This window comes from Mollisia scopiformis (genome assembly GCF_001500285.1).
Source record: "Mollisia scopiformis unplaced genomic scaffold LY89scaffold_16, whole genome shotgun sequence".
Classification (NCBI taxonomy): Eukaryota; Fungi; Ascomycota; class Leotiomycetes; order Helotiales; family Mollisiaceae; genus Mollisia; species Mollisia scopiformis.
Genome location: NW_017263596.1, coordinates 1,111,536 through 1,134,994, shown reverse-complemented (window position 1 = coordinate 1,134,994; position 23,459 = coordinate 1,111,536). Strand labels below are relative to the sequence as shown.

The 23,459-nt window shown below is 47.7% G+C and overlaps 7 protein-coding genes across 7 annotated transcripts; 3 read left to right on the top strand and 4 right to left on the bottom strand.

The window, feature by feature from the left end:
* The first annotated feature begins 218 nt into the window (after window positions 1-218).
* On the top strand, window positions 219-5,550 carry LY89DRAFT_649667 (NADPH-ferrihemo protein reductase). Its single transcript, XM_018212074.1, has 5 exons — window positions 219-412; window positions 507-1,326; window positions 1,376-1,560; window positions 1,762-2,128; window positions 2,253-5,550. The coding sequence occupies exons 1-5, from the start codon at window positions 278-280 to the stop codon at window positions 5,480-5,482; spliced, it is 4,737 nt and encodes a 1,578-aa protein (XP_018069396.1). The 5' UTR covers window positions 219-277; the 3' UTR covers window positions 5,483-5,550.
* Window positions 5,551-5,595: 45 nt separating this feature from the next.
* Window positions 5,596-6,755, bottom strand: LY89DRAFT_720446 (uncharacterized protein; the record flags this gene model as incomplete). The annotated part of the gene is made up of 3 exons (XM_018218568.1): window positions 6,355-6,755; window positions 5,936-6,286; window positions 5,596-5,885 (listed from the first exon to the last, which is right to left on the bottom strand). The coding sequence occupies exons 1-3, from the start codon at window positions 6,359-6,361 to the stop codon at window positions 5,596-5,598; spliced, it is 648 nt and encodes a 215-aa protein (XP_018069395.1). The 5' UTR covers window positions 6,362-6,755.
* Window positions 6,756-6,942: 187 nt separating this feature from the next.
* On the bottom strand, window positions 6,943-12,624 carry LY89DRAFT_128209 (uncharacterized protein). The gene is made up of 6 exons (XM_018205218.1): window positions 11,918-12,624; window positions 11,615-11,864; window positions 10,393-11,565; window positions 10,045-10,339; window positions 9,255-9,984; window positions 6,943-9,199 (listed from the first exon to the last, which is right to left on the bottom strand). Exons 1-6 carry the CDS (start codon window positions 12,179-12,181, stop codon window positions 7,319-7,321), a joined length of 4,593 nt encoding a protein of 1,530 aa, XP_018069394.1. The 5' UTR covers window positions 12,182-12,624; the 3' UTR covers window positions 6,943-7,318.
* LY89DRAFT_128208 (uncharacterized protein) lies at window positions 12,625-14,582 on the bottom strand. Its single transcript, XM_018205217.1, has one exon. The coding sequence runs from the start codon at window positions 14,419-14,421 to the stop codon at window positions 13,069-13,071; it is 1,353 nt and encodes a 450-aa protein (XP_018069393.1). The 5' UTR covers window positions 14,422-14,582; the 3' UTR covers window positions 12,625-13,068.
* A 33-nt stretch (window positions 14,583-14,615) lies between these two features.
* LY89DRAFT_620308 (uncharacterized protein) lies at window positions 14,616-17,013 on the top strand. Its single transcript, XM_018210908.1, has 2 exons — window positions 14,616-15,631; window positions 15,678-17,013. Exons 1-2 carry the CDS (start codon window positions 14,960-14,962, stop codon window positions 16,560-16,562), a joined length of 1,557 nt encoding a protein of 518 aa, XP_018069392.1. The 5' UTR covers window positions 14,616-14,959; the 3' UTR covers window positions 16,563-17,013.
* Window positions 17,014-19,049: 2,036 nt separating this feature from the next.
* LY89DRAFT_649652 (phytanoyl-CoA dioxygenase) lies at window positions 19,050-20,518 on the top strand. Its single transcript, XM_018212073.1, has 2 exons — window positions 19,050-19,638; window positions 19,690-20,518. The coding sequence occupies exons 1-2, from the start codon at window positions 19,319-19,321 to the stop codon at window positions 20,387-20,389; spliced, it is 1,020 nt and encodes a 339-aa protein (XP_018069391.1). The 5' UTR covers window positions 19,050-19,318; the 3' UTR covers window positions 20,390-20,518.
* A 286-nt stretch (window positions 20,519-20,804) lies between these two features.
* Window positions 20,805-22,272, bottom strand: LY89DRAFT_589105 (AAA-domain-containing protein; the record flags this gene model as incomplete). Its single annotated transcript, XM_018209511.1, has 3 exons — window positions 20,805-21,026; window positions 21,071-21,524; window positions 21,575-22,272. 3 exons carry the CDS (start codon window positions 22,270-22,272, stop codon window positions 20,805-20,807), a joined length of 1,374 nt encoding a protein of 457 aa, XP_018069390.1.
* Window positions 22,273-23,459: the final 1,187 nt, after the last annotated feature.

Below are 23,459 nucleotides of genomic sequence, written 5' to 3'. Positions count from 1 at the left end.
GGGTTCGGACGAGTCCAAATTTGGACGCCAAGATGCTTGAGTCTTCATCAGAAACCAAAGTACCGATTTGTGGGGAAGCGTCTCCAGTGTAAAGAAGGATTACTTTCCAGCTCAGATGAGTGATGATTCTTCAGATATTCGACTTTCTAGCTTGGACTTCTTGCACATTCTATTCACTGCACTGGCAGATAGCCTAGACGGCATTTCGATATTTGGCCCTGGTGGTCGTTGAAGTCTCCTTCCGAAGCCGGCTTTCAAGGCAGGAGCTATATTCATAATGTCTGAGCGGTCATGTCCAATGTCTGGATCCGTTGGATCGGGATGTCCAGTGAACAGAGAAACACGTACGGGACCTAGAGGATGCAACTTCATGGCCTTCTCTCAACCAGGCGACCTTCGAGCCGTGTTCGATGTAAGACGAACCCAACCTATAACAACTTGCTTGGAAATCGCTTACAGTGCCAGATCCCTTCTGGTGTTGATCCAGAACAATATTTGCGTCAAAGGTTAGCCGTTACTCCAACGTAGTCCCTCTTTCTGACAATTCCAGGGAACGAAAGGCAATTAACGAACTGCTTTACTCGAATGTCCTAGCCATGGCTAAGATTCAAGAGATACAAACTTCTCAAGGCGTCAAAGCTCTTGATTCTTTGAACGCCACGGAGCAAGATCTTCTCGCCGTGGCTCTTGGTGCCCCAGCTCGTCAAGTACTCATACGAGCAGAAGAAGTCGGACCTCGAACTGGTTGGCGAGACGGGTACTTAAGCACCGAGTATGGCTTCACTCCACCAGATGCAGACGAAGCTGCTGCCGCATTGGCCAAATCACCTGGCCGCGTGTGGTCGGACTTGTGTGAGCGAATGCCCGGTTGTGTTGCCAGAGGAAGAGTCAGAGAATGTGTAGCAGGACTTCCTGTCGTCGAAGGGACTGTTGATATCATTCCAGACAGAGCACTCTGGGCTGCGCTCGTGGCTCTTGGAATGTTGTGCTCTATCTACCGGTACGAGGACAAGCACAACGGAAGTGAGGGTGTCCATGTATCTAGACATGCTTCATCTTTCCTTGTGGAGATGAGTGATGAGCTCGGTGACGAAGTCAAAGGTATACCAAAGAGCATCGGACTGCCTTACTACCAGATTTGCAAGAGGATGGGAAGATCCATACCACATCTAACCTTTTTCGATCAATCCTCTTACAACCTCAAAGTGCGCGACCCCACAACGACATACCCTTATGTCGCTCGATTCTCCAACACCGACCTGAGGTGGCCAATGTTTGGTGACAGGTCCGAGATAGCGTTCTTGAAGGGATGTGCTGATACATCAGGTAAGCCTTTTCTTCCGCTGTTGCTCACAACTTTGCTGACACTTGTTAGCATCCTTCCAACATGGAGTCGATGCCATTGCCAGCTGCCAGGAGCATGTCATGAGCAAGAACAATGAAGGACTCCTTCGCGAATTGATTCGACTCAAAGAAATTCTTGAGCGAATGCCCAACGCCTTTCATTCCATCTCTCTCAATCCAAGCTCGGGAGAGAATTATATTTCTCCGGCAGAATGGGTCCGCTGTAAGTCTCACAATTCTAAAAGTAACTGCCAGTTCCTTGCTATTTGGAGTTAGTGCTCTGGATGCACACCTGAGATGCGGTCATTTACTCTCGAAAACTTGCAAAAGAGATTTACTGAGCCCAAGATTTTGACTATAGGGGCGAAATTCTCAGCTCCGCTTTCCAAGCGTTGCCCTGCTACAAGTGGTTTACAGTTTCCACCGTATCTCGTAATGGATGCGTTTCTGGGTCGCACGAAGTATGAATCATTTCTGGGAGCCGAAGGTGTTCATCTGAGGGCTTGGTTGCCATCTAATTGGAGAGCCTTTATTGCTGCCATCGAGTATCATTACCGCATCCCGGACTATGTTGCTCAATCACATGACCAGCGACTAATTGGTGCACTGGATGGCATTGTCGAAGCTTATACAGGTGAGCGGGGTTTTATGGGGACGCACAGATACAAAGTCTTCGGATTATTGGAAGTGGCAGGGAAGACAGGGCGTGCGGAGACAAATGGGATGTCAGGAGCCCCTGATGCTGGAAGACCTTGGGAAGCTACTCACAAGGCGTTCTCTGACGGTAAGTTGAAATCTCCCTTGACGTCAAGGACAGTTTGAGAGCCGATTCCTCGGACACTATTCGGGTGATACCCGCTCCTGCGCTTTCTAGTATTCTGTCGAAATATATGCTAACATGTGAATAGCTATGAAAGAGCGCTTGGAACCTCATCGCGGAAGCCTTCAAGTCGAACCCCACCAAATGCGAGGTACATTCGCTGAATGTAGGTACAAGGCCCGGGTCCTTGGGAGATCATTTGTCGATGCAGATCCAGAAAGATCAATTGCCAGAGTCACGCTGGACATTCAGGAAACAGGAATCACATTCCAGCCTGGGGACAGACTTGCTCTGATGCCTCTCAATGGCTGGTTTGAGTGTGGAAAGATTCTCGCGGCTTTAGGGCTTGATGAAATGATTGAAAGTCCTGTCGCTATGAACACTCAATGGACAAGATTCGCCCAACATCTGGGCTCGGTATCGAAAATCCCAGCGCCAACAATGACAGTGAAAGATATTCTACGTCGAGGACATCTTGCACCACTTACCAAAGACCTCGTCGTTAAACTTCATGCCATGCTACGAGCATCCTCTACCACTGTTCTCCAGGTTCTAGCAACAGATGAATGGCCAGTACGTGCGACTTTAGGAGATATCTTACAGGCTGCTGTTGTGGACACGCCCACTCATATCTGGGATCAAGCTTTCGATATCACCACAGATCTCCTCTGGCTCTCGGAATTAACCCCGATTGAAGTTCCAAGGACCTACAGCATTTCCAATTGTCCAGATGAACTCCTTCCAAGCACAGTAGACTTGACAGTCTCTCGGTCTGAGTATCCCCTTCATCCCGCAATCTCTGACCCTTCGGTTCCAACACGCCATGGAGTCAGTAGTAGCTTCCTCAATCCGCCTGTTTCCAGCCAAGATGAATTCATCGCAGATGACGAAGAACTCCTTATCGGTGTCTCGAGACCACTTGCCTTTCAGCTTCCAATCGATGATGCCGCACCGTGCGCATACTTTGCTGGAGGGAGTGGTATAGCGCCGTTCAGAAGCTTCTTTCAGGCACGCGCTGGAAGGTCAGTAGGCAAGAACATTTTGTTTCTCGGCGTACAATCTCGAGAGAAATTCTGCTATGAGGACGAACTTCGAGAGTACATCAACGCTGGCTTCATGGAAGTCTATACTGCCTTCTCTCGCGATTCTCGAGGGCTGGTGTACGACCGGAGTCTCAGAGATCTGGTTGAGAAAGAGATTTCGCCACGATACATCGACAGCGCAATCATTGAGGAGGGTGCCACTGTATGCGATCTGATAATGTCAAAGAAGCAAGGCGGGCTTGGAGGGTATCTCTATGTTTGCGGTTCGCTATCTGTGTTTGATTCCGTGATGTCTGGCATCAGAAGAGCAATCTACAACCACCGAACCACTAGCATGGAGACAACGGACGTTATCCTAGACACTGCTTTTGCCGAACGAAGATTCATGATTGACGTCTTCATGAGTCCGAAACCACTCCCATGCAATACTCCAACTATTCCGCTATCGCAGTTGGCGATGCATACGGGACACCAGAAAGGAAGTCGCATCTTCATCGCGGTACACGGAAGTGTTTATGATGTGACTGATTTCTGTCCTATGCATCCTGGTGGGACGAACATCATCAAGTCAAATGCTGGAGTCGACTGCTCCAAATCGTTCGACCTCCTCGCGCACACCAACAATCCGGAAGTCTCAAGTCTACTGAACAAGTACTTCATTGGACATCTCAGCCCAAAGCCCGACTTCCATCATGCTGATGAAATTAGCATGCTGTACGATCTCTGGTCTGATTATCTTCGAACTGCTGTCGAGACCCTCGTTTCACAAGCATTTGAAGTTCATGAGTTTATGGAATCATCGAATCTTTGGTTTCAAGGGAGTCTACTCAATATGGGTGGTGTGAGAAGATTCTATCATCATCAGTCGCGTTTGCTGCAAGGGGGGTTCTCTTCTTTGTTCGGATCCAAGCTCCAAGAGCTATATCTCAAATTGTCCTTCACGCTGGCGAATATTTCAACAAGCAGCAGTCCAAGCCGTCTACCAGACATTCTCGGTATTATCGCACGCGCGAAAGGCTCGCCAGATGCCATGAGAACCTCAAGCGAAGTATCGCAAATTGGGGAATTCACGTCAAACAGCGAGGCAGCACGTTTCCATGAACAAGGTATCCTTGACTATGCTCGCAAGTCGGTACAATTGGATATGGAGCTACTTGAAGGAATACGAGAAGAGGCATGCCGTGGTATGGATGCATTCGATTCGATCATGGATTTGGATGCCCCATCTGAGTCTCAGCGTATCACGGCACTCTCAACATTTTTGTTGCAAGTTTGTGAGAGAATGGCCGTCAGGTTAGAGGGATTCTACTCAAAGCTAGCACAGCACTCAGTCTATCATCCTGAGATGGAACCAAACCCTGCTAGGACAAGATGGAATCTTCTGCGGCGCAAAGTGTGCGACGGATCATTCTTCGTCCTTACACAAGATATGGCCATGAACACTTCAATATCCTATACTCCGCATCGAAGTCAAGATGCTGTCGAATTTGACCATGTTGTCTCTCAGATCCAACAAAACATCAACCGCTCTCCATACTTACAACAACGACCACTGGATCTGACTGAGCAACATGTAGCCCGAGGGGAAGTTTCTACCGGCATCTCGGCATATGAATCTTACGAGAATGGGAATGCCCTGAAACAAATGTCTTCGTTCATGAACAGCAATATGCGGGCAATTCGACGACTAAGCAAGATGCCCAGCACAGGTGTGAGCCTCGAGCAGCTCATGAGTGCTTATGCTCCCAAATCCCAGCAACTTCCTACCCCGCCATCAAGCCGTTCATCGAGTCGATCGTCAAAGGGCTCGACAGATCTAGGAAGAGACAACAAGAGGCAACTCCATGGACTAAATACTCGTGGTCGTTCAGTTGATATGCCATCGCTAGGACTTCAACGTCGTGGCACCAACTCATCAAACGGAAGTATGTACCATGGAAATAGACCCCCATCGCCGGTGAGAACGCCACCGCCTACACAAGCACTTCCGAGATCTACTTCTTTGCCGATAGCCCCTATGTCAGCAGCTGAAGCTCTACCTGCTATGCTTAGCAAGATGAAAATGAACAGGCGGCAGACAGCTGGAACAGTGCCGCCTTCACCAGCGTACGGTGTTGGTCGAGGGACAATGGTGAATGGTATGCAAAGCATGAGATCTTCGATGGCAAGTAGTGAGAATGCAGGCGCGGGCATGGAACATTCGAGAGCGACATCAATGACGGGAAGCTTGCGGACATTGAAGTTACAAGAAGTGAGGGTACAGCCTACATTCTGATTGTATTGATGCTTGTTCATAGTTTTGTTGTCTACCACTTCTGAAGAGTGTCTTGAAACCAAATTACGTCCTTCGATCCTCTTCGCTTCACTCATCCGTTCCTTTCAAAGTGATTATCCTTCCCAAATCGCGGGACCTGGCGGGGTGTAGCTTGTAGGGACAGGATAAACAGGCAGAATAAGCCCTGCATCTGAAATCTTATACACGCCTGGGAACGAGACTAGAGGGCTTGGAGTTCCGCTCCCACCACCAGTGACTGTGACTTGCGCACAACCGAGGTAAAATTGGGCTCCGCCAGCTTGTTGTGCTTGATGCAGGGCGATGCTCTCGACACGAACAAGGTAGCTACCCATGGGAACGTTCTTTGGTATCTTGACGAACACGTTTTTCTGGATAGTTGGGGCTTCTATGCGTTAGAGAGTTGATTCTGACAAAGGTTCGAGAATGACTTACTGTAAGTGGGCCATTCAATACCCTTCGCAGTGACATTATGACCTAAATAACCAATCTTAAACCAGACCTTCCCTGGGCCATCCCAAGCATCAGTCGTGGTTCCATCGGGAACCTTGGCCATGTAGAACTGAACAGGTCCAGGATGATCAACGCCTTGGTCAGCGACGAAGCCGAGAGAGTCCCCTGCAGCAACAGTGACTGTACTGGCAGCGCCTTTGTATTGGAAGCAACGAAGGTCTACGCTGCTAACATCCGTGACTCCGTGGTCGTCTTGGTAGTTCTTTGTCTCGCGGACATAAGTCCATTCCTTTGCATCGGTCTGTCCATCCACGATTAGTTTCGAGAATCTATCTTCATTTTATGTCAGTAGGTATATCAAGGATCATGAAGAAGACTTACAGTGAGCTGGGATATCTTACCAATCATTTCGCGTGGCTGTAGATCTGGGCTTTAAGATTGTGTCTTAAGGTCCATAATAGATTGGAGGCTGATTTCTCGATTTAGCCTCAAGCGAAGACTTGGCTCGGTACGTATTTACGAATGGCGATGAAAAACCATGAAAAGGAACATGAAGATATACTCCACTATATAAATTCCTCAGACATGAGATAATAGTCCCAAGTAGTATCATATGTTCATTGGAGCTGGGCGACTATCTGGCAGGTTGGGAATGATGTCCTGCAGCCCAGTATAAAGTCATGCGTTACCCATTTTGGCTGCGACAAGAGCGGGGCGAAGGGCCAAAGCTCATTTTTGTTTCTAAAGTCTCAAACAACAATTCGATTTGATGGAAGGAAGTTAAAGTAAGTTGAAACTCGCTGCAGACCTCATGCTTAGCAGAAGTTAGAAATGAGACGAAAGCAAAAGACAGGGAGTAAGCTAGCAGTGCTCAGCTCCCCTGAGAGGGCAAATTATGAAGTTTGACATCGTTTAGGCCTTGATCTACCACACAAACATGGAATGTTTTTTAAGCAAGGCCAACGTGAGTAATTTTAAAGGCATAGGTATTTCGAATGTCTGGAGTAACTTTGAGAAATAAGCTCGAGACGAGCCCTCGGCATTTCTTAGCTTCAGCACCCGCGGCAGTCCAAAATAATGATTCATTATGAATCAACGTCTAAAAGCAGTACTTGGATGACCTGTCTACGTGTGGGACAGGTTCCATTATTGCTTTGTAGATCAATGTGAAGAAGGGAAGGAAACTCCGCGAATCGTTTTCAAACCGTACTTAGTTGTCAGAGACATCAAGTTCTAAGCAGCGGGATATCCCCGACCTCGACTTTCACCGAGCCGTGAATTGTTCTAAATAAGGACAGGAAGCGGGGTTGTTTGTTGTAGGGACTTTGAGCGAGCGATTTATTTCGGATTGGGCCGTACACCATATCACAGAATATCGACGACCAAGTCCTCCTTCTGCCAAAACACCTTCCAAGCTTTGGCCCATCTCTCCTGCACTCCATCAAGCCAATCATCGAACTTGATCTCCTCCACCTGCCCCATTCCAACATCGCCGTTCGTCAATTTGGTTCCTGCTTCGTCCACATCTCCGAGCTTTTCAATCTTCAAAACACCGCCATTGACACCTTTCCACCCTTCGATAGGGCCTTTAATGTATCTGTGGTTCTCTCCGCAATAGGACTTCCACTCAGTCCAAGGCTCGCCCTTATTGTGAGCATCAATTTTCTTCCAGCAATTCTCGCAAAGATCACAGTTCGTGCAGATGATACATCCGTACACAGGCCCTTGCTTCCAATTAGCGAAGTGGTCCGAGCAGCCATTGCAATAGATTTCGCTGTTTGGATTCAATTGTTCAGAGTCAGTTGGGGACACCTCCTGAATTGTCCCTGAAGCTTCCTGACTTTGATGTTCGGCAACATTTGTTTCCGGAGCAGGGACATTATTCTCAGCTGCTGGTACAGACGATGACGCTTCTCCGTCCGCCTGTCCGTCATCGGCAGGCTTCCCATCATCATTCTTGTCGGCCGGAATGAAAAGCTTCTCATCCACAGCCGAGAACTGCAACGAGAACGCAATCTGAGCATCCCTCTTCATCTCCGGCACAAAAGCCAGAACCTTAGCCAGAAGTCTGAAACCCTGACTATCATTCCAAGCCTGCGTATCTGTTAAAGCATCGATACATCCACGGAACGTCTTGTCCATCAGACTTTGAAAATCATTTGTAGGTCCCATTTTCCCAGTCATCAGAGCAAGGGCGATCATTGTCTGGGACTCGAAGGGGTTGAAGTCGTTGGACATAGCTAAGCTATGTTGAAGGGCAAGATTCTTCATCTCTCCGTGGAGAATGGTCTTTTGGTTGGGATCTGTGGTCGCGCGGAATTGTTCGGTCAGGATATCGGTGAGCTGAAGTCGGGTTGCGAAGACAAATTCTTCGTCAGCATCGCCGAATGGAACTCCTTTCTTGCCATCCATAATCTCGAAGAGAAGTTTCTTGGCTTCTTCGTAGTTTGGAAAGATGTATTGGTACACATTGGCCAATTGACTGCGCACATGCGCCCCAATATTCCACTTATCGACCTCCATAATCATGTTTTCGTACGTCTTGATCAAGAAATCCTGCTTCTTGCATTCCCAGGCGGCATGTTGGAATCGGTCGTGACCAGTGGCAGACTCGAACCCTATCCAGGACAGCATATCCCATTTCTTAAAATGTCCGACGACTGCAAGCAATTTTTCGTAATCGCCTTCGAGGTCCAGTGTGGTTGTGATGTCCGTCACGAATTCTTCACCCAAGGAGTTGCCTAGATCGTCGCCCAGGAGAACATATCCTTCATCCATGGTGGCAATAGCTTTGTCGACCTCTCCGAGTTTGATTTCACATTGACCTCGATTGAGGAGGCCATATTGCTGAATGAACACCATGTCTTTCGCTTTGACAAATTCCCTGACCTCTTCGTTCTCTTGGTACAGAGTGATACTTGCAGAGATGTCGTCGTAAGCTTTTCGAACGTGCTCCATCTTCTTATCATTGTCATCGATCGTATCACTTAGCCCAAGCTCCGTCTCCCCAATCCAATAAAGGACATGCCATCGTTCCGTGTCGACAGTTGTCAACTTCAAACTCATTCGTAACTGCTCTAGCGCAGGGAGATAGATCTTGAAAGCGAAAAATGTCGTTCCAATCGCTTTATACGCTTGGCCATTTTTTTTGATCTCAGGGAACGCCTTTGCCACCTGCAACATATCCGCTTCAGCGTGATCACTGTTGATAGCATCATCGTCCGAAAGCCCATCACCAAGCCTGGTCTGCACAATTATTAGCAAAGTGCAGTGAGTCATCGAAGAATAGGGGAAGTAATACCATTCGCAAAGTTGACCTAGCGAATTCGAATGATCTCCTTGCTTTCCACGATCGCTCAGACTTGAACCAATTCATGACATGGCCTTTTGCAAGATGGATCAAAGTTTCCTCTTCAGAACAGCAAGTAAGCATCCAGCTGGCCACTGCATCGTTGAATCCGTGAGCAGGCTCCTTCATAAGATCTCGACCGCGTTCTAACCACGCATTGAAGCGAGTAAAGAACTGTTCCCGAAGTGGGAATGGAGCTGCGCCAAAGAAATTTCCTTTTTCCATCCCCCTCATATTAATCTCGATGTTTCTCAGCCCTTCTCCTTCCGGGTCCATGATCGTGTAGAGACTATTGATGACAGTGTGCACGCTATCGACGGAGGTGCTTTCCAATTCAATGTCGAGAAAGTGCTGCATCCAGAACGTGACAGAATAGTCTCGCAGCTGCCAGTATGTATCATCCCCACCATCTGTGATCTTTTCTTCTGGAGTGTTTAAGATCCGTGCTGTGAGCTCGAAAATTGTGTAATGTCCCGAGGATGGAGAGCTTCTAAGACCATTTTCGTCAACTTCCATTGCACGGAAATATTGTCGCATAGATCTCTCCTGGAATTTGAGAGGAGAAGTGATTGAGTTGTCGAGATTGGGAGTCTCCTCATCGCTTTGTTTCTCATTGAGTTCGCTGTCGGTCTCCTCTCCACTGGAACTATCACTGGCAACATCAGTTGCAAGATCAAGGATTCTGATTTATTGTTAGCCTGGATGCCTCAGAGAGTTTCGTGACATGGGAGGGGTCCATCACCTAGCAGATCGCCCATCAATCTCTTCTTCAAGGCTGAAAGAGTTGGTTCCAGGCAAAACTTTGATCAAAGAAGTTGCCTCTCCGAAGGTCAGCGGGCGCTTTGAATATGCCAGCCATGCGAAGAGCTTTTTCAAAGCAGTCAACTGGTCTTTGCTTCGATCTTTTTGACATTCAGCAAGGAGGATTTCGTAAAGTTTAGGCAGATCCTCAGGAAGTTTATCCAGCTCCTTGAAGATCAAGCTTTCTCGTCCAAGAACATTCAGTCGGCGAAGCATGTGCTCCACATAGAGAACGCCTAGAAGCGGTTAGCAGATATCCTCGTGAGGTTGAACAATGGAGATTGCTTACTATCAGCTTTGATTCGTAACTTCATCCCAATTCTCCTCAGCGCTGGTTTCTGAAGCCTTTTAAGCTTTGATAAACTCTTGCATCGCTTCATAATAATTTTCCACAGATCACCTCCCCGCGTGGAGATTTTGGCCTTCGTAATCTCCACCTTGCTAGGCTGAAGCTCTACCGTCACATCCTCAATCTCCTTCATAGGGCGACTGGTGAACACAACCTGGATACTCAGCCCATCCTTCTTGATCTGCTTCAACAGCTCAAGGACCTGATCTCGATCCTCCTTTTCAGCCTCATCGAGTCCATCTAGGACAATGAACAATTTCTGGTCTGCATCCTTGGGGTATCGTTCCGCGAAGAATCTTGCCCAGATGTCAGCCAAAGCCTCGCCGAGATCGGTTCCTCTGGTCTTCAAGTCTGCAGCAACTTCATCGCGATATTTGCCATCTCCCATCGCGGTCTGGATGACGGCCGCACTGAGCATGTTTCTAGCAGATCGGAGCTCCTCATGCTCCTCCTTGAAGAAGTAATACGCAACCGACGATCTAGCGTCATTGGCCGTTGACTCTAGTAGCCTCCCAATAATAGAGTATGCCATGCATGACTTTCCAATACCGGGAGCTCCGTACACCCATAGCAAGGGTGATTCGCCATCCATGAAAGTCTTGAAGCTCTCTTCTTGGGCCACCCACGTGAAAGTTCCTTGTACAAATGAAGTTTGAATCTCCTTGAGCTGAATCGCTGGTTCAGCTGGCGAAGCGAAAGTTGTCTTCACCAAATTCAACACTGCATTCTTCTTGGCTCCAGAGTCCTTGGATTTGCCTTTTGCTCCATCCTTGTCGTCCTTCTTACTTTCCTCTTTCTCCAGCATTCGCCTTTCGAGTCTTTTGATAGCTGTCAAGGTCTCGCCTTGCTTGACTGACATACCTCCAACCATGCTCTGTGTTTCCATGCTTACGCTCAAAGTCTGATTTCCGACAGCCAGGGTCTGGGTTCCGACCTTGAGACTCTGCATTGAGATGGCTGTGAGATCTTTGACATCGGACTTGGTCTCCATGACCGTGGCCAAGGTGGCGAACATTGTGGCTGATTCGAGTCTCTGGATGTTGGTCTCCAATTTTGCATAATCGCCTTTGATGTCATCGTCGGTGCCTTTGTACAGGGCCTTGAGCCAATGCTCTGTCTTTGTCATTATTCTGTCTCCTCTCATCCAGACTCGATTACTTACTGAATCTGCCTTCTGTGACATATTTTGTGGCAGTACCACACAATCCCATCAGCGAGCTGAACACCCGCATCAGAATCGTTCTATAGTTCTTAGCACTTGGTAACTTGGTCTCCAACAAGCTCAGCCTCTCCATGAGCGAGCCCATAATCTCGAAGAAGGCTGCGACTTGATCATAGTCGTCAGAAACATTCTTCGAAGCTTTCATCACATAAGTGAAAGCCGTCAAAATCGCAGCACTTGGAGGAAAAGCCTAGATCCGTCAACACTCTTCAGCCTCCCCTCACCCACTGATTGGTCACTTACACTGCTCGCAGCATTGGCAACATTGTTAGCCACTGACTGAATGACCGCCGAATTCTTACTGATCAACGACCGAAACTTGTCCGTCATCCCCTTGTTATGACGATACTTGTTGAATGTGTCCACCTGACGTTGTTGCTCGCCCATGATGGCATCAACGTTCCATTTCATCTGCGGAAGGTATTTGATGTTCGTTCCTGTGTCTTTGCAGTACTTGTCCAGCGCATCTTCCCACGCGCGACCAATGTCCGAGGCATCTTGGTCCATCGCTGCACGTGACTACGCGGTCTCTTCCTCCGTTGATCAAATTTCGACTCAAAAAATATAAATAGACAGCAAATTGACAAAGCACCGAAACAACGAGGTAATTGAAAGGAATGAAGGAAGGAAATCTTGGCGAGAGAAAGACTGAAGTTCATTAAATGTCATCGTCCCGCCATCGCTAGGGTTTTTCAGCAGCTGAGCAGCCATTATTTATTGGGGGCCGAATTTCTTAATGGAGACACCGACCATGCAGTCGGCACCCAGTAATAAGCCCTTGTAACGGCATCGGCCCAGAAAACTCAATTAACGATCCACTTGTGAGCTTGTGTCGTATTCTGTGACACGTTTGGAGTATGCAGCCTTATGATATATGCTCATCAGCTGCAAGCCCCTATTCACTGAGGCAAGAGCAAGAGCTGACACCGAGTTGAGGTTTGAGAAGGATTTTCCATTGCGCCCGTAATTTGCACGATCAGAGTCAGAATATATACCAAAAAAGGTTAACATAACAAAATATACTTTACAAAGGTGATTTTGGGCCGTCGCCACGAGATAGCACAATAAAAAACGAGGCCATAATGATGAATAGATGAGTCGAGAAAAGTTATGGGTTGTCCAGCATGAAGGTACATCATTAACGAGGCAAGATTCGGGGTACACCAGATAGCTTATTTTATCTGTAGAACATGAGATGCTGGCTCGAATTGGTGTTTGATGTCCACCACCTCCTTGGCTCAGCGCCTGGCAAAAATGTTCTAGATCGCGATTGTATCTCGAACATTGATACTCGCACAGGTTGTAGTTCCCGGACATACATCGAGCCGGCTGCTATTGTCCGGATCCGGATTCCACTTCTTGAATGTGGTCCCCGACCCAACAGGAAGTATGTATCATTTGCCCAGCGCACCAATCATGACACCAACTTCTCTCTCCCATGTCTTCTCCACGTTTTCAGCTTTGACCTTCCCGGCAGCTACGCCAGCAGGTGGAGTACTGCCCCTCACAACGCACTCCTTTATTGCATCTCGTACACTATTCTTGTTCGTCCTTAACGTTCTTGCACTCACGCCTCCCTTATTTGTGATCTCTGCAACTTTTGTGCTCAGTCCTCCTGCCAATGTTCGCCAGAAGTAACTGGCCAGTGATCCCGTCTCGAGGCTCGTGAGCAGTGGCTGAAGGAAATTCGGTGGTATAGAAACTGTTGAGGGTAGTGTTGGGTGAGGAGGGGGAGTTGTGGCTGAGAGAAGTGATTCGAGGGCGAGTATATTTTGGCATCGTGCTGCAACTTCGAGAAGAGTTCTGTCGAGTGTAGGCAGTGTTGCAAGAGAGCGTGTGAGAGAGGCCAAGGAAGATGTCAGAGCCGTGCGGAGGTAATCTTGCAGAGAGTTGATCAGGAGCTCTGGCTCCCATTTCTCGGTTTTCTTGCTTTTCGAGATCTCCGCAATGGGCGAAAGAAGGTATAGGGATATCAGCGCTGACGTCGTCCTCGATTTTGTATCTGCTGTTTGTGCGTAGGTTGTGGTATTTGCTCCAGTCGACAAAGTGCTCATCGAGAATTCCCGCACAATCTGCTGTGACTTCGTAATGGCTGTCCTTTCTGCAGGATTGACAACTGTAGTTTGCAACGTCCGCACAACCTCCACACGATCCAGTCCTTGCCCCTCTTCCCCCTCGCCCTTCTTCGACAGCAGGTCTCGCAGACTCAGCAAGGTATTCGAGCACCGGACCAATGCTCGGTGATCTTCCTTCTGCCCTATTGTCTTCACTGGATTGCCAGTACCTGCGACTTCTGCCAGCTGTATCTCAAGTTGGCGTCCTAATTGGAGGCATCGTCCAACAGACCGCCCCAATCTCACAGTCTCCCATAATCTGCCTGCGACCGCTCGAACTTCTTCTGCAGTCTCATACCGGACCAAAACTTCTTTTTCTAATCGCTTGTATCCATCGTTCAAGCTCGCGACCTGAGAATCTATTTCCTGCACTATTCGGGCACTAGATGCGGTTTGTTGTTGGGTGTGGTTGAGAAGAGGGAGGGCGCTCTTCGAAGTGAGGGTATCAATGTGGGTATTGATCTCTTGAGAATCGAACAAGACTCGTGAGAGGGGCGTAGATAGGTCGAGAGGGGTATCGGTTGGGTTGTTCGTCCCAAGCACGAGGGTGTTTGCGAATGAGGAGGGGGAGAATGTGGGAGAGAGGAACGTTTCGTAATCGATGTACGCGGTTTCCTCTTCTTCGGTGGTCATCGTGAGGGCTGTGATGGATGTGTAGCAGTAGCCATTGGATATCTTTCAGCTTCGGAGATCTGTGTGAAGCTTCCCGTGCTTGTGAGTATTGTAGTAAGTTTACACGTTTCTTGGCCTCGTCGTTTCCCTTGCACGGCTCGCTTGGCAATCTTTTGGTAGCCTTATCGGATTAGACGTGATGTTTCTGGGGAAGCCTCCCACGCTTGAAACATACATACTCTTTGTTCATTGGAGTTTTCTATTTTCTACGATTTTATTACCAACCAGTCTTTTCAGCACGAAATGTACTTTTTCTGTCCAGACAATGCAATGTTCAAAAGTTCCCAACGCCAGCCGGACTTTGCGGGTGGCTTGACAATCAAATTTTAGCGGCGCCTGGCATCCCACTACAACTCTTGGAGCTCTTGGAAGCTTCCAACGTCGTCAGCATTTCTTCAGACACCCTTTTAGATACTAACAGGAGTTGGAATGCAATCATCATGCATTCATGAACGCTCTCCATGGTTATCGCATGCAGACATAGCATAACCACCACATAATGTCTCTGGTCAGCATACGAGACCTGGTTGCCATCCCTACTGGAGACAACTCCAGCGACACCATTATCGACGGGATACATTGGAACCTCACAGCATTACAGAACTGGAACTATACATACTATTCGAATAGGACATTTTCGAATGGATCGTCATGTCTTCTCGTCTTCGAACCATATACCCCGATCCTTCTTCCAAACGGGACGTTTCTCAATAGCACATCTTGCTATTCTCCAGTCAATCCTCTGAAGGCGCGCTCGAAAATTGGTCTCTTCTTCGCATGCTTCTTCGCAATCTCAATTATGTTTACATCTATCAATCTGCGGAAGCATGGAAGACTCTTTCTGCCGACCGAGAAGCGATTTCTTGCCATTGGGAGAAGATGGCAGTGGTATTGGATGTTCATCGTTGCGGCATTTGCTATCATAAGCAGTATAACAGGTGTGGACGTCGATCGATATTATCTGCCAGAGCTACCAATTGTCCTGTCGAGCTTCTTCTGGTTCCTGATGCTCCCTACAACGATGTGCATTGTATGGGAAAGTGTCAGACATTGGGGGAGTTGGCAGGAAAGGCAGATGATTGATCCGAATCCGTTCCAATTGAGCCAAGATGACCGGAGGACGAGGATAGAATTGCTCGTTCCTTTGGTGTTTTACTTCTTCGCCTGGGTGGTTTGTAAATCTTGCCCACATTACAAGTTTGTACTAATTCTCGCAGAACTTCTTTATGGTCGTTCCAAGATCTTGGAGCGCGATCGAACGACAACGAGATCCAGAGCAAACTCGGCTCAAGGCAGAACCGGTGGCCACAGATGCACGATTCAAAGCTGCTGCATTGCTTCTTTTTTGCAGCTGGTGTACAATCATCTTCTCCCTCTGGCATTCCATCAAACATTACAAGGAACGGAATCGTGGATACCTGAACCGCGCCATCGGTTTCGTCCAATATGTCCCTAAAAGGTTCCTGCTCACTTTAGCATTATCTCTGATTATGATAGGCTATGAAGCTGCGTGCTCATTTGAATTCTCAATCTCACCATTGAAGTTGGATACCAAGCTTGGGTACATGTACGGTCTTGGATGGGCTCCGATTGCCTTGATATTCATTGTCTACGAAGTGGCAGGATACCTAGAGCCGAACGAAGACAAAGAATTGATACGTCAACGGCGAATTCGAGGTGCCGAAATCGACCACGAGATAGGCATCGTCAAGAAACCTCACTGGTGGTCCAGACTCAACAGAGACAATCGATCAATGAGCATCCAAGACCAAATCACACGAAACGTTAATCATGTTGGCGGAGGTCCTCCGACCGCACGAAATCTAGAACGAAACATTGAACTGGGCATCATGCCGGTATCGAAAGGGGTAGACGCCAATAAACCAGCTGCCAACACAGAGGCGATTCGGGCTGCTGCGAATCTTCTGTTCCCCGCCAGGAGCGATGTTGAAGAGACTCAGGAAAGGTTTACAGATTATGCAGAACCTTCTAGAGGACGGAGCATAAGACCAAGGCACGAGACTGATCGGAGCGAAAGCCACGAAAGCCAGGTTACTACAGGTGCGAAGCCACAGGAAGTCAGAAGCATGCTCGACATTTGATCTGAGATTTGTTGGTTAGGAGTCTGGGTTGGAGACAGTGTTGCTATGGTGCTGGCGTTCGGGCAGAAGGTGATTCTGTATGGTTAGGAAAAATTGGGTATACACAGATAGATACCCAGAGGGCAGGTATTTGCTACGAGTAAAGTTTTTACCTTTCTCCCATTGTACAATACAACAACTTCATAACCATACTCTTTCATTCGTCGTCCGCAAGCCTTGTCCTCGAGCATCGCTGGAGAGATGATTCTTAAGTCTAGACTATTTCTCCACAATCATTGGTCTGCAAGTGCAGAATATCGAAGACTGAAGTTGTATCAGCGCTGACATCAGAAGCAGTACTTGATCTCTTCCGTTTCGACAACAAACAACTATACTGTGCTTGCATGATGCTTGTCAAGGACGTTGCCATGTCATCTACACCTTGTGTCTCACTGAGTACTGAGGGAAGAGGAAGTTGGCATCTGCATTCGAACAAGCTCCCCAAAATGCGTGTACTGTTTTCTTGTGTCAAAATTGCACCAATGTTGCTAGTGGAGAGGGGATATTTTTGAGATACTTCCAATGACTACCATCCACATAATCCTTCCGATCCATTACTTTGCCCAAGTCTTTCAGGAGTTCTACAGAGTTCTCTCCCAATCTTAACGGGAACAACAGAGGCAGCTCGAAAATGTGACCAGAAGACAGGCGTTCCAAGCGGTGACAAGATCATCTCTTCCGCAACCCGTTCAGTGACGGACTCCGAAAGTCCTGTAGCTTAAAGATAGCTTAGCGAAGGTCATTACTTTGAACTTCGAAGCAAAATATATGAAATCACGTGGGACGCGTGTCTTAGAGCACGTGGCGAGCAAGCGCTTCTTTGGAGCAAATCCGGACCTGAGATAGACCACGTCCTTACAACTGATAATATTACCAACTTTGTCCTATAATCATCAGATTCAAAGGCCATGCACTTTCCAAGAGCTGGCATAGCTAGATGTCTAGCGAGACTAAGCGAGTGCCAAATAGGGGTCGAACTGAAAGTTGTGGTCATTCATTTTGTCGGAGATTTGGTCTGATCAAAAATCAAGTTCCCAACTCGTGGTCCAGTCGGATCATAATCCATCGTACAAGATACTTTATCCGCCGCTACTGAGTAAATGCGCCGGTGTTGGGGCAAGTTAAAAATCGGTACCGTCGATAGATTCACCACAAAGTCAGCCCGCGAGCTGGGTGTACTTCACTTCGTGTGGATAACTTACATTTCAGACCTTCTGCCTATTTTCGGGCGTCGGGCTTCAATGAGCTTCTTTTGTTGGCATTATGAGGTACAACTCTTTCTCTTTTTGAACATATTCTCCGATTTCATGGTAAGTAGCATCTCACCAGTCGCATGAAGTCGATGTCTACACGGGGGACACTCTTTTCCTAGCATGATGATCATGGGGTAGAAGCTCCGTAAATTCCCTGGAGAACACTTTGCCGCCATCTCCCAACGTATTTCAGTTCTCGGGGTGTCAGTGGGTGACTGAATCTCCAAGTGAAATAGCAAAGTCCATGAATCTCAATTTAGGCTGCAGCTGTTTGTGGATTCTTCGGACAAGCAGGCTCCTACTCACATCAATCTTATTAGGTGATCACCCGATCGGACATTGCGTCAAATTCACTTCATCTATCGGAGTTAGTACTGCTGGTCAGACAAACCACTTTCATGCATATCTGTCCCGTCAAGAGGCACCCTTGTCTAGGTGTGTGCGATCCGACGGTTCAAAATCTATTTTCCCAGAGACCCAACCGGAAGCGGGGTAGGCTGCCTCTGACACTTGCGAGAATGACTTATACGAAACTATATGGGTGAAGAGTATTGTAAGATACTACTCATCATAACAATACCAACAGCGTGACCAAGAGGAGCTCAAAGGCGAAAAGGGTGGGAGGCCAAAATAAGACCAATCGGGGACACATTCTAATGAGTTGTAAAAGTCAAGAGAACACGAGTGGCCATGGTTGTGCACATGAGGTTAGAGAGTGTGAACAGTGTCAGTGTTAGGTACCACAAGTACCAACAGAATTCCTCGGAGTAGCATGCCAGTTCTTGAAACCACTCGGAAGGGTAATTCGTATTCGTACATCGGTGGGCATGCAGAAAGGTATCGTGTTTACATTTGAGAGAGTATTGAAAACTTGTGTGGTAACGATCGAGGGTTAATCCAATGGCTTACTAATCGATCTATTACTCTTACGTTAGGAGCAGTCATATTAATTAAGGTTATTGGAGATTAATTGGTTTGTGTGGCTATTCTTATTGCTGCTACATAATGCAAGATGAAAGTGCGGGGACAATCTAACAGTCAGCTCATATGTAAATTAAGTTCAGATAGGCTCGAGCCGGCAATTTCCGCGGCCGTGCCACTTGCTATCCGAGCCGTCTCTTGGCGGGTTGCACTCAATATAATCCGGGTATTGGGGAACTCCGAGATCTCGTAAAACTTTAGGGCTGAAACGCTCCAGTAAACATATGTGAGATCTATGTTCTAGGCTCGTTCAGGGCATTCAATCCCGACAACGGGACTCCGAAAAGAAGGTCAAGTGGCATCGTAGTTTGCGGCACGGTCAGGTGGCTACCCGAGCCATAGCGAAGGATTGGTGGTATCGTCGTGCTAACATCTGTTTACAAAGGTTGAAGTCCGCCACCGCAAGAGATACAAAAACTGCTCTCAGAAGTTCAGTAACTTCTTTGGAACACATGTGCCCTGAATAAATACATCATCCTCAATATGTCGGCGACGCAAACACTTACAACTAAAGCGGAAGATCCGGGTATCGTTTCCCATTACAAAGACGCCGCCTCAATGAAGTATGGGGACTGGAGAGACGATTTCTACAAGAATGGATATGCCGTCATCAAAAATGCGATCACTCCGGAAAAGGCGAAGTCCTATCAAGACCGAGCATTGGATTGGGTACAATCTTTCGATCTGGGCCTTGACTTGAAGGATTCCACCACTTGGACGGAGGCGCATTTACCAAAGAGCTTCAAGAACATGTACCATTACTATTGCGCCGGCCATGAAAAATTTCTTTGGGATGCAAGGACGTAAGTATTGACAGTCCTGCTTATATAAAAACATTCTGATAGTAATCTTAGGGAGCCAGGCATACTCAAGATTTACGAAGACCTATGGGGCACAAAGGAGCTTGTGGTTTCCTTCGATGGCTTCAACATTGGTCTTCCCAAGCGTACTGATATCCAAAAGATGCCCTGGCCTCACTGCGACCAAGCGCCCACCCGCAAAGGTCTCGCATGCGCACAAGGATTCCTGAATCTCGCTCCATCTGGCCCAAAGGACGGCGGCCTGATGCTCATGGAAGGTTCGGCTCCACTCTTCGAAGAGTTTTTCAGCGAGCCTCGAGAAATGTTTAGGCCACCGGGCGGGCGAGGTCCACCAAAGGACTTCGTCGACCTGTTCCTTTTCAAACAAGAGCATCTTGACTGGTTTCGCGAGCGTGGTTGTGAGCTCATGCAAGTTGACTGTGGACCTGGAGACTTTGTTATCTGGGATTCGAGGACAATGCATTATGCCTCATTCCCAGAAGGAGAAGAAATCAGGACAGTGTTTTATATTTGTTATACGCCGAGGGCATTTGGCACTCAGGAGGATATGGACTTGAAGGCAAGGCTCTTCGAGACATACAGGGGAACGACTCATTGGCCACATTGCAACATTCGGGCGTCGGAGAGATCCATGGTAGATGGGAAAGTGGATCCGATGGAGAGAGATGAGCCCTTAGAGAAACCTGAAAGGACTGACTTGGTCCTGAAGCTGGCAGCTGTGAAAGCGTGGTAGGCGATAATTTTCAGCCGTTGGTACCTTCGGAGCTATGTAGCTTTGTTCAATGATAAGGAAATTTTTACATACTTTTGACATTCAATTAAAACTTGCGAGCTGGCAAGTCGAGTAAAGAGAAGACACTCAACCTCCTATTCCGTTTGTCTTCGGGATAGCTGATAGTGTGGTTAATTCACGAAACTTTTCTAGACTTCCAAGGCTTTCAACAGGCTCGTAATCAGCACCCGTCTACTCAGAAACACAGGACTCGTTCTAAAAGGTTCTCGAGCTTCCCTATAATGGTCAAACACAGCATCATAATTTTGTTTCGTTCTGGCAAGTACAAATAGGCCCACATAGATCACAATTTTGTTTCTAGGCAAATCTGATGTTGACAACTTTCCTCCAAGAAATTCAAACTACCACGTGAAACTCATCTGCCTTCCATACCAAAGAGTTCGGTCCACTCAAGATACTTCTTGATCTCATGTTGGCTGACCGTCGGCTTCACATTCTGAAGTACTTCAAAAAAGTCCTCAGCTACAACGATAGACTCCTGAAGCTTGGAGGCTGGGACCTGACGCCAGTTCATAGGCATGGCGCCGGCCTCGTTGGGTTTACACGGTGTCAATTTCTCTACCCCATTGACCATAACCTAGAAATATTAGTATTGTGAGGGGAGAATTGGCTACAACTTACCTTTTTCCAATGCTTGGACGAGGATACTTTCTTAACCGGTTGCATGAGAGCATCCTGAACAGCATTTCCAATGTCACTACCCGACAATCCTTCGGTCCTTCGACCAAGCATGGCATAATGTTCCGATGTAAGACCACAAGGAGTCTTTCCAACATGAATCTTGAACATTTCGGTCCGAGCTGGTTCGTCTGGTAGTGCGATGTAGATTTTGCGTTGCAATCGACGTCGAATCGCTGGGTCCAAGGTCCAAGGTAAATTCGTTGCTGCGAGAAGAAGGACACCATCGTTATTATGCCCGACTCCATCCATCTGAATCATTATCTCGGTTTTCAAGCCGAGCATATGCGGGTTATGACCGGCTTTATCGCGAGATCCGCAAAGAGCATCAATTTCGTCAATGAAGACAACAGACGGCTTATTCTCCCTAGCAAGATCAAACAATGTCTTGATCAATCTAGAACATACTGTTAGTTGGAGATATTTTTAGAGAATGGTTCCCTTTACCTTTCGCTTTCACCCAACCACTTGGACATCACATCGCTGCTTCCAATGCTGAACAGCGTAGAATTTGCCTCTGTTGCGACGGCCTTTGCGAGATACGACTTTCCGGTACCAGGAGGCCCGTACAGCAAGATTCCTCTATGAGGCTTTCGCTTGCCACTAAACAGCTTGGGAAATTTCGCGGGCAAGATCACTGCCTCTTGGAGCTCTTCCTTTGCGGTCTCCAACCCAGCGACATCTTCCCATTTGACGTTGGGATTCTCTTTGACAATAGAGCTCGCTAGTCGACTTCTCAGTCCCTTGTCATCTTCGGAGACTTCCTTTGATGGTTTGCCTGGTGTGTTGTTCTCGTCCGGCTTGCTAGGTTCTCCATTTCCGCCATTGTCGTCATCTTCGTTGAGAAATGGGTTGTATGACGATCCCGGTGCATCAAGGTCTAGCTGATTCACGCCTGGTACCAGCTCGTTGTCCCTAACAGTCAAATCATGCCCAGAAGGGCACAATTGACCAGGATAGTAGCAAGTATCGCAGCTATCGAAGTCGCACTCTTTTCGATACTGACATTCATACAGATTTCGAGCGCCTTGTCCCCAGACCTTTCCACACAACCCACAAGTAGCCGTGCCTTTTACGAGATTTGCTTGTATCAGTTCTGCCCGCACTATTCTCTTCCAAACGGGCTTGTGTTTGAGGGTTTCCATCTTTTCAGCGTAAGTAAAACAGCAGCACGCAACACAAATGGTCAGGCCAATAGGGCCTTCAACACCTTGCTCAGTACACGTCGGACAATTCCAGCATTGCCAACAGGCTGTTGTAAGTTCTTCTTTACACAACATGCATTGAACTTCAGCATCCTGGGTGTACACTGTAGTCCATCGTGCCCGGAGCTGGTCATTTTCTGCCTTGGCGGTCAATATAGCTTCCAGGGGGACTTTGGAAGGCAAGGTGTCCCCTTTCTTTCTCAGCATGATGAGGTAAACAGCAATGGTGAACTCATCGAGAGAGAAGGTACCGTTCCCATCTGCATCTGATAGGCTCCAGACCTTAGCTAGCTCATTCTTTGGCAAAACGGAGTTGCAAAATGCTTTAAATTGTGCGCCGTTCATAGAGTCTCTGGAGTTGGAATGCTTTTCGAACAGATCCGCGCACATCAATCGGATCATATCCACTTGAATCTTCGTCTGGTCTTTAATTTTTCGAGGTGGAAGAGGCGGTGGTTTCGTCTTTGCTGGCGGGGGGATCTGTGTCGATGATGCAGCTTTCTGGGGCACCTCTTTGGGTACAGTCGTTGGGTATTCTCCTTCCCAGATTTGCCGTACGAACAAAGGGGGAAGCATCACATGTGGAGGCAGGACATACAGAGTCTTGATCCCGCCCTGAGAGTTTGTCCATTCGGCGAAATAATACTCCTTGTTCCATGGGCACAGATTTGTTCTTTTAGTCAACACCCATCCTTCGTCGAACAGGGTACTGAGATTCCGAGACAAGTTTGCGGGCACGCCCTTCCAGGTCAAACCCCCAGTCTGCATAAAGTCTGTGGGAACATTGTGTTGAATAATGATTGCATCATCGGCGCCGAAGAAAACGTTAGATATTTGCGACTCTTGAAGAGTGTAGGAGCCTCTAGTGGTCATGTAGCCGGATGCTTTCTCGTGGAAGACCGAGGGAAACGTTCCTTCCATTGACAAGCGAACTGATCCTCTGAACATGCCATATTTCACAAACCAGCCCCCACCTGGAGCGAAAGTTATGTGAGAAACCCAATCACTATTCAAATCCGCCTTGAGATTCTCCGTTTGTGAGAAAATGACTTTGAATAAGATTTAGCACAGCATAAAGTACGCAAGAGTTGCACGTACTCTCGCCACGATCAGCCTGAATTTTGAAA

Excerpts from the sequence above, each read along its gene's own strand:
- LY89DRAFT_128209 (XM_018205218.1), bottom strand. The coding sequence starts at position 12,181 with ATGGACCAAGATGCCTCGGACATTGGTCGCGCGTGGGAAGATGCGCTG. Across the intron at positions 11,566-11,614 it reads TGTCACAGAAGGCAGATTCA|AGCATTGGCTCAAGGCCCTG; the intron begins GTAAGTAATCGA and ends TGACAAAGACAG. Across the intron at positions 9,985-10,044 it reads ATTGATGGGCGATCTGCTAG|AATCCTTGATCTTGCAACTG; the intron begins GTGATGGACCCC and ends ACAATAAATCAG.
- LY89DRAFT_620308 (XM_018210908.1), top strand. The coding sequence starts at position 14,960 with ATGTCTCTGGTCAGCATACGAGACCTGGTTGCCATCCCTACTGGAGAC. Across the intron at positions 15,632-15,677 it reads TTTACTTCTTCGCCTGGGTG|AACTTCTTTATGGTCGTTCC; the intron begins GTTTGTAAATCT and ends TAATTCTCGCAG.
- LY89DRAFT_128208 (XM_018205217.1), bottom strand. The coding sequence starts at position 14,421 with ATGACCACCGAAGAAGAGGAAACCGCGTACATCGATTACGAAACGTTC.
- LY89DRAFT_649667 (XM_018212074.1), top strand. The coding sequence starts at position 278 with ATGTCTGAGCGGTCATGTCCAATGTCTGGATCCGTTGGATCGGGATGT. Across the intron at positions 1,561-1,761 it reads ATATTTCTCCGGCAGAATGG|TTTCCACCGTATCTCGTAAT; the intron begins GTCCGCTGTAAG and ends AGTGGTTTACAG. Across the intron at positions 2,129-2,252 it reads TCACAAGGCGTTCTCTGACG|CTATGAAAGAGCGCTTGGAA; the intron begins GTAAGTTGAAAT and ends ACATGTGAATAG.
- LY89DRAFT_649652 (XM_018212073.1), top strand. The coding sequence starts at position 19,319 with ATGTCGGCGACGCAAACACTTACAACTAAAGCGGAAGATCCGGGTATC. Across the intron at positions 19,639-19,689 it reads TTTCTTTGGGATGCAAGGAC|GGAGCCAGGCATACTCAAGA; the intron begins GTAAGTATTGAC and ends TAGTAATCTTAG.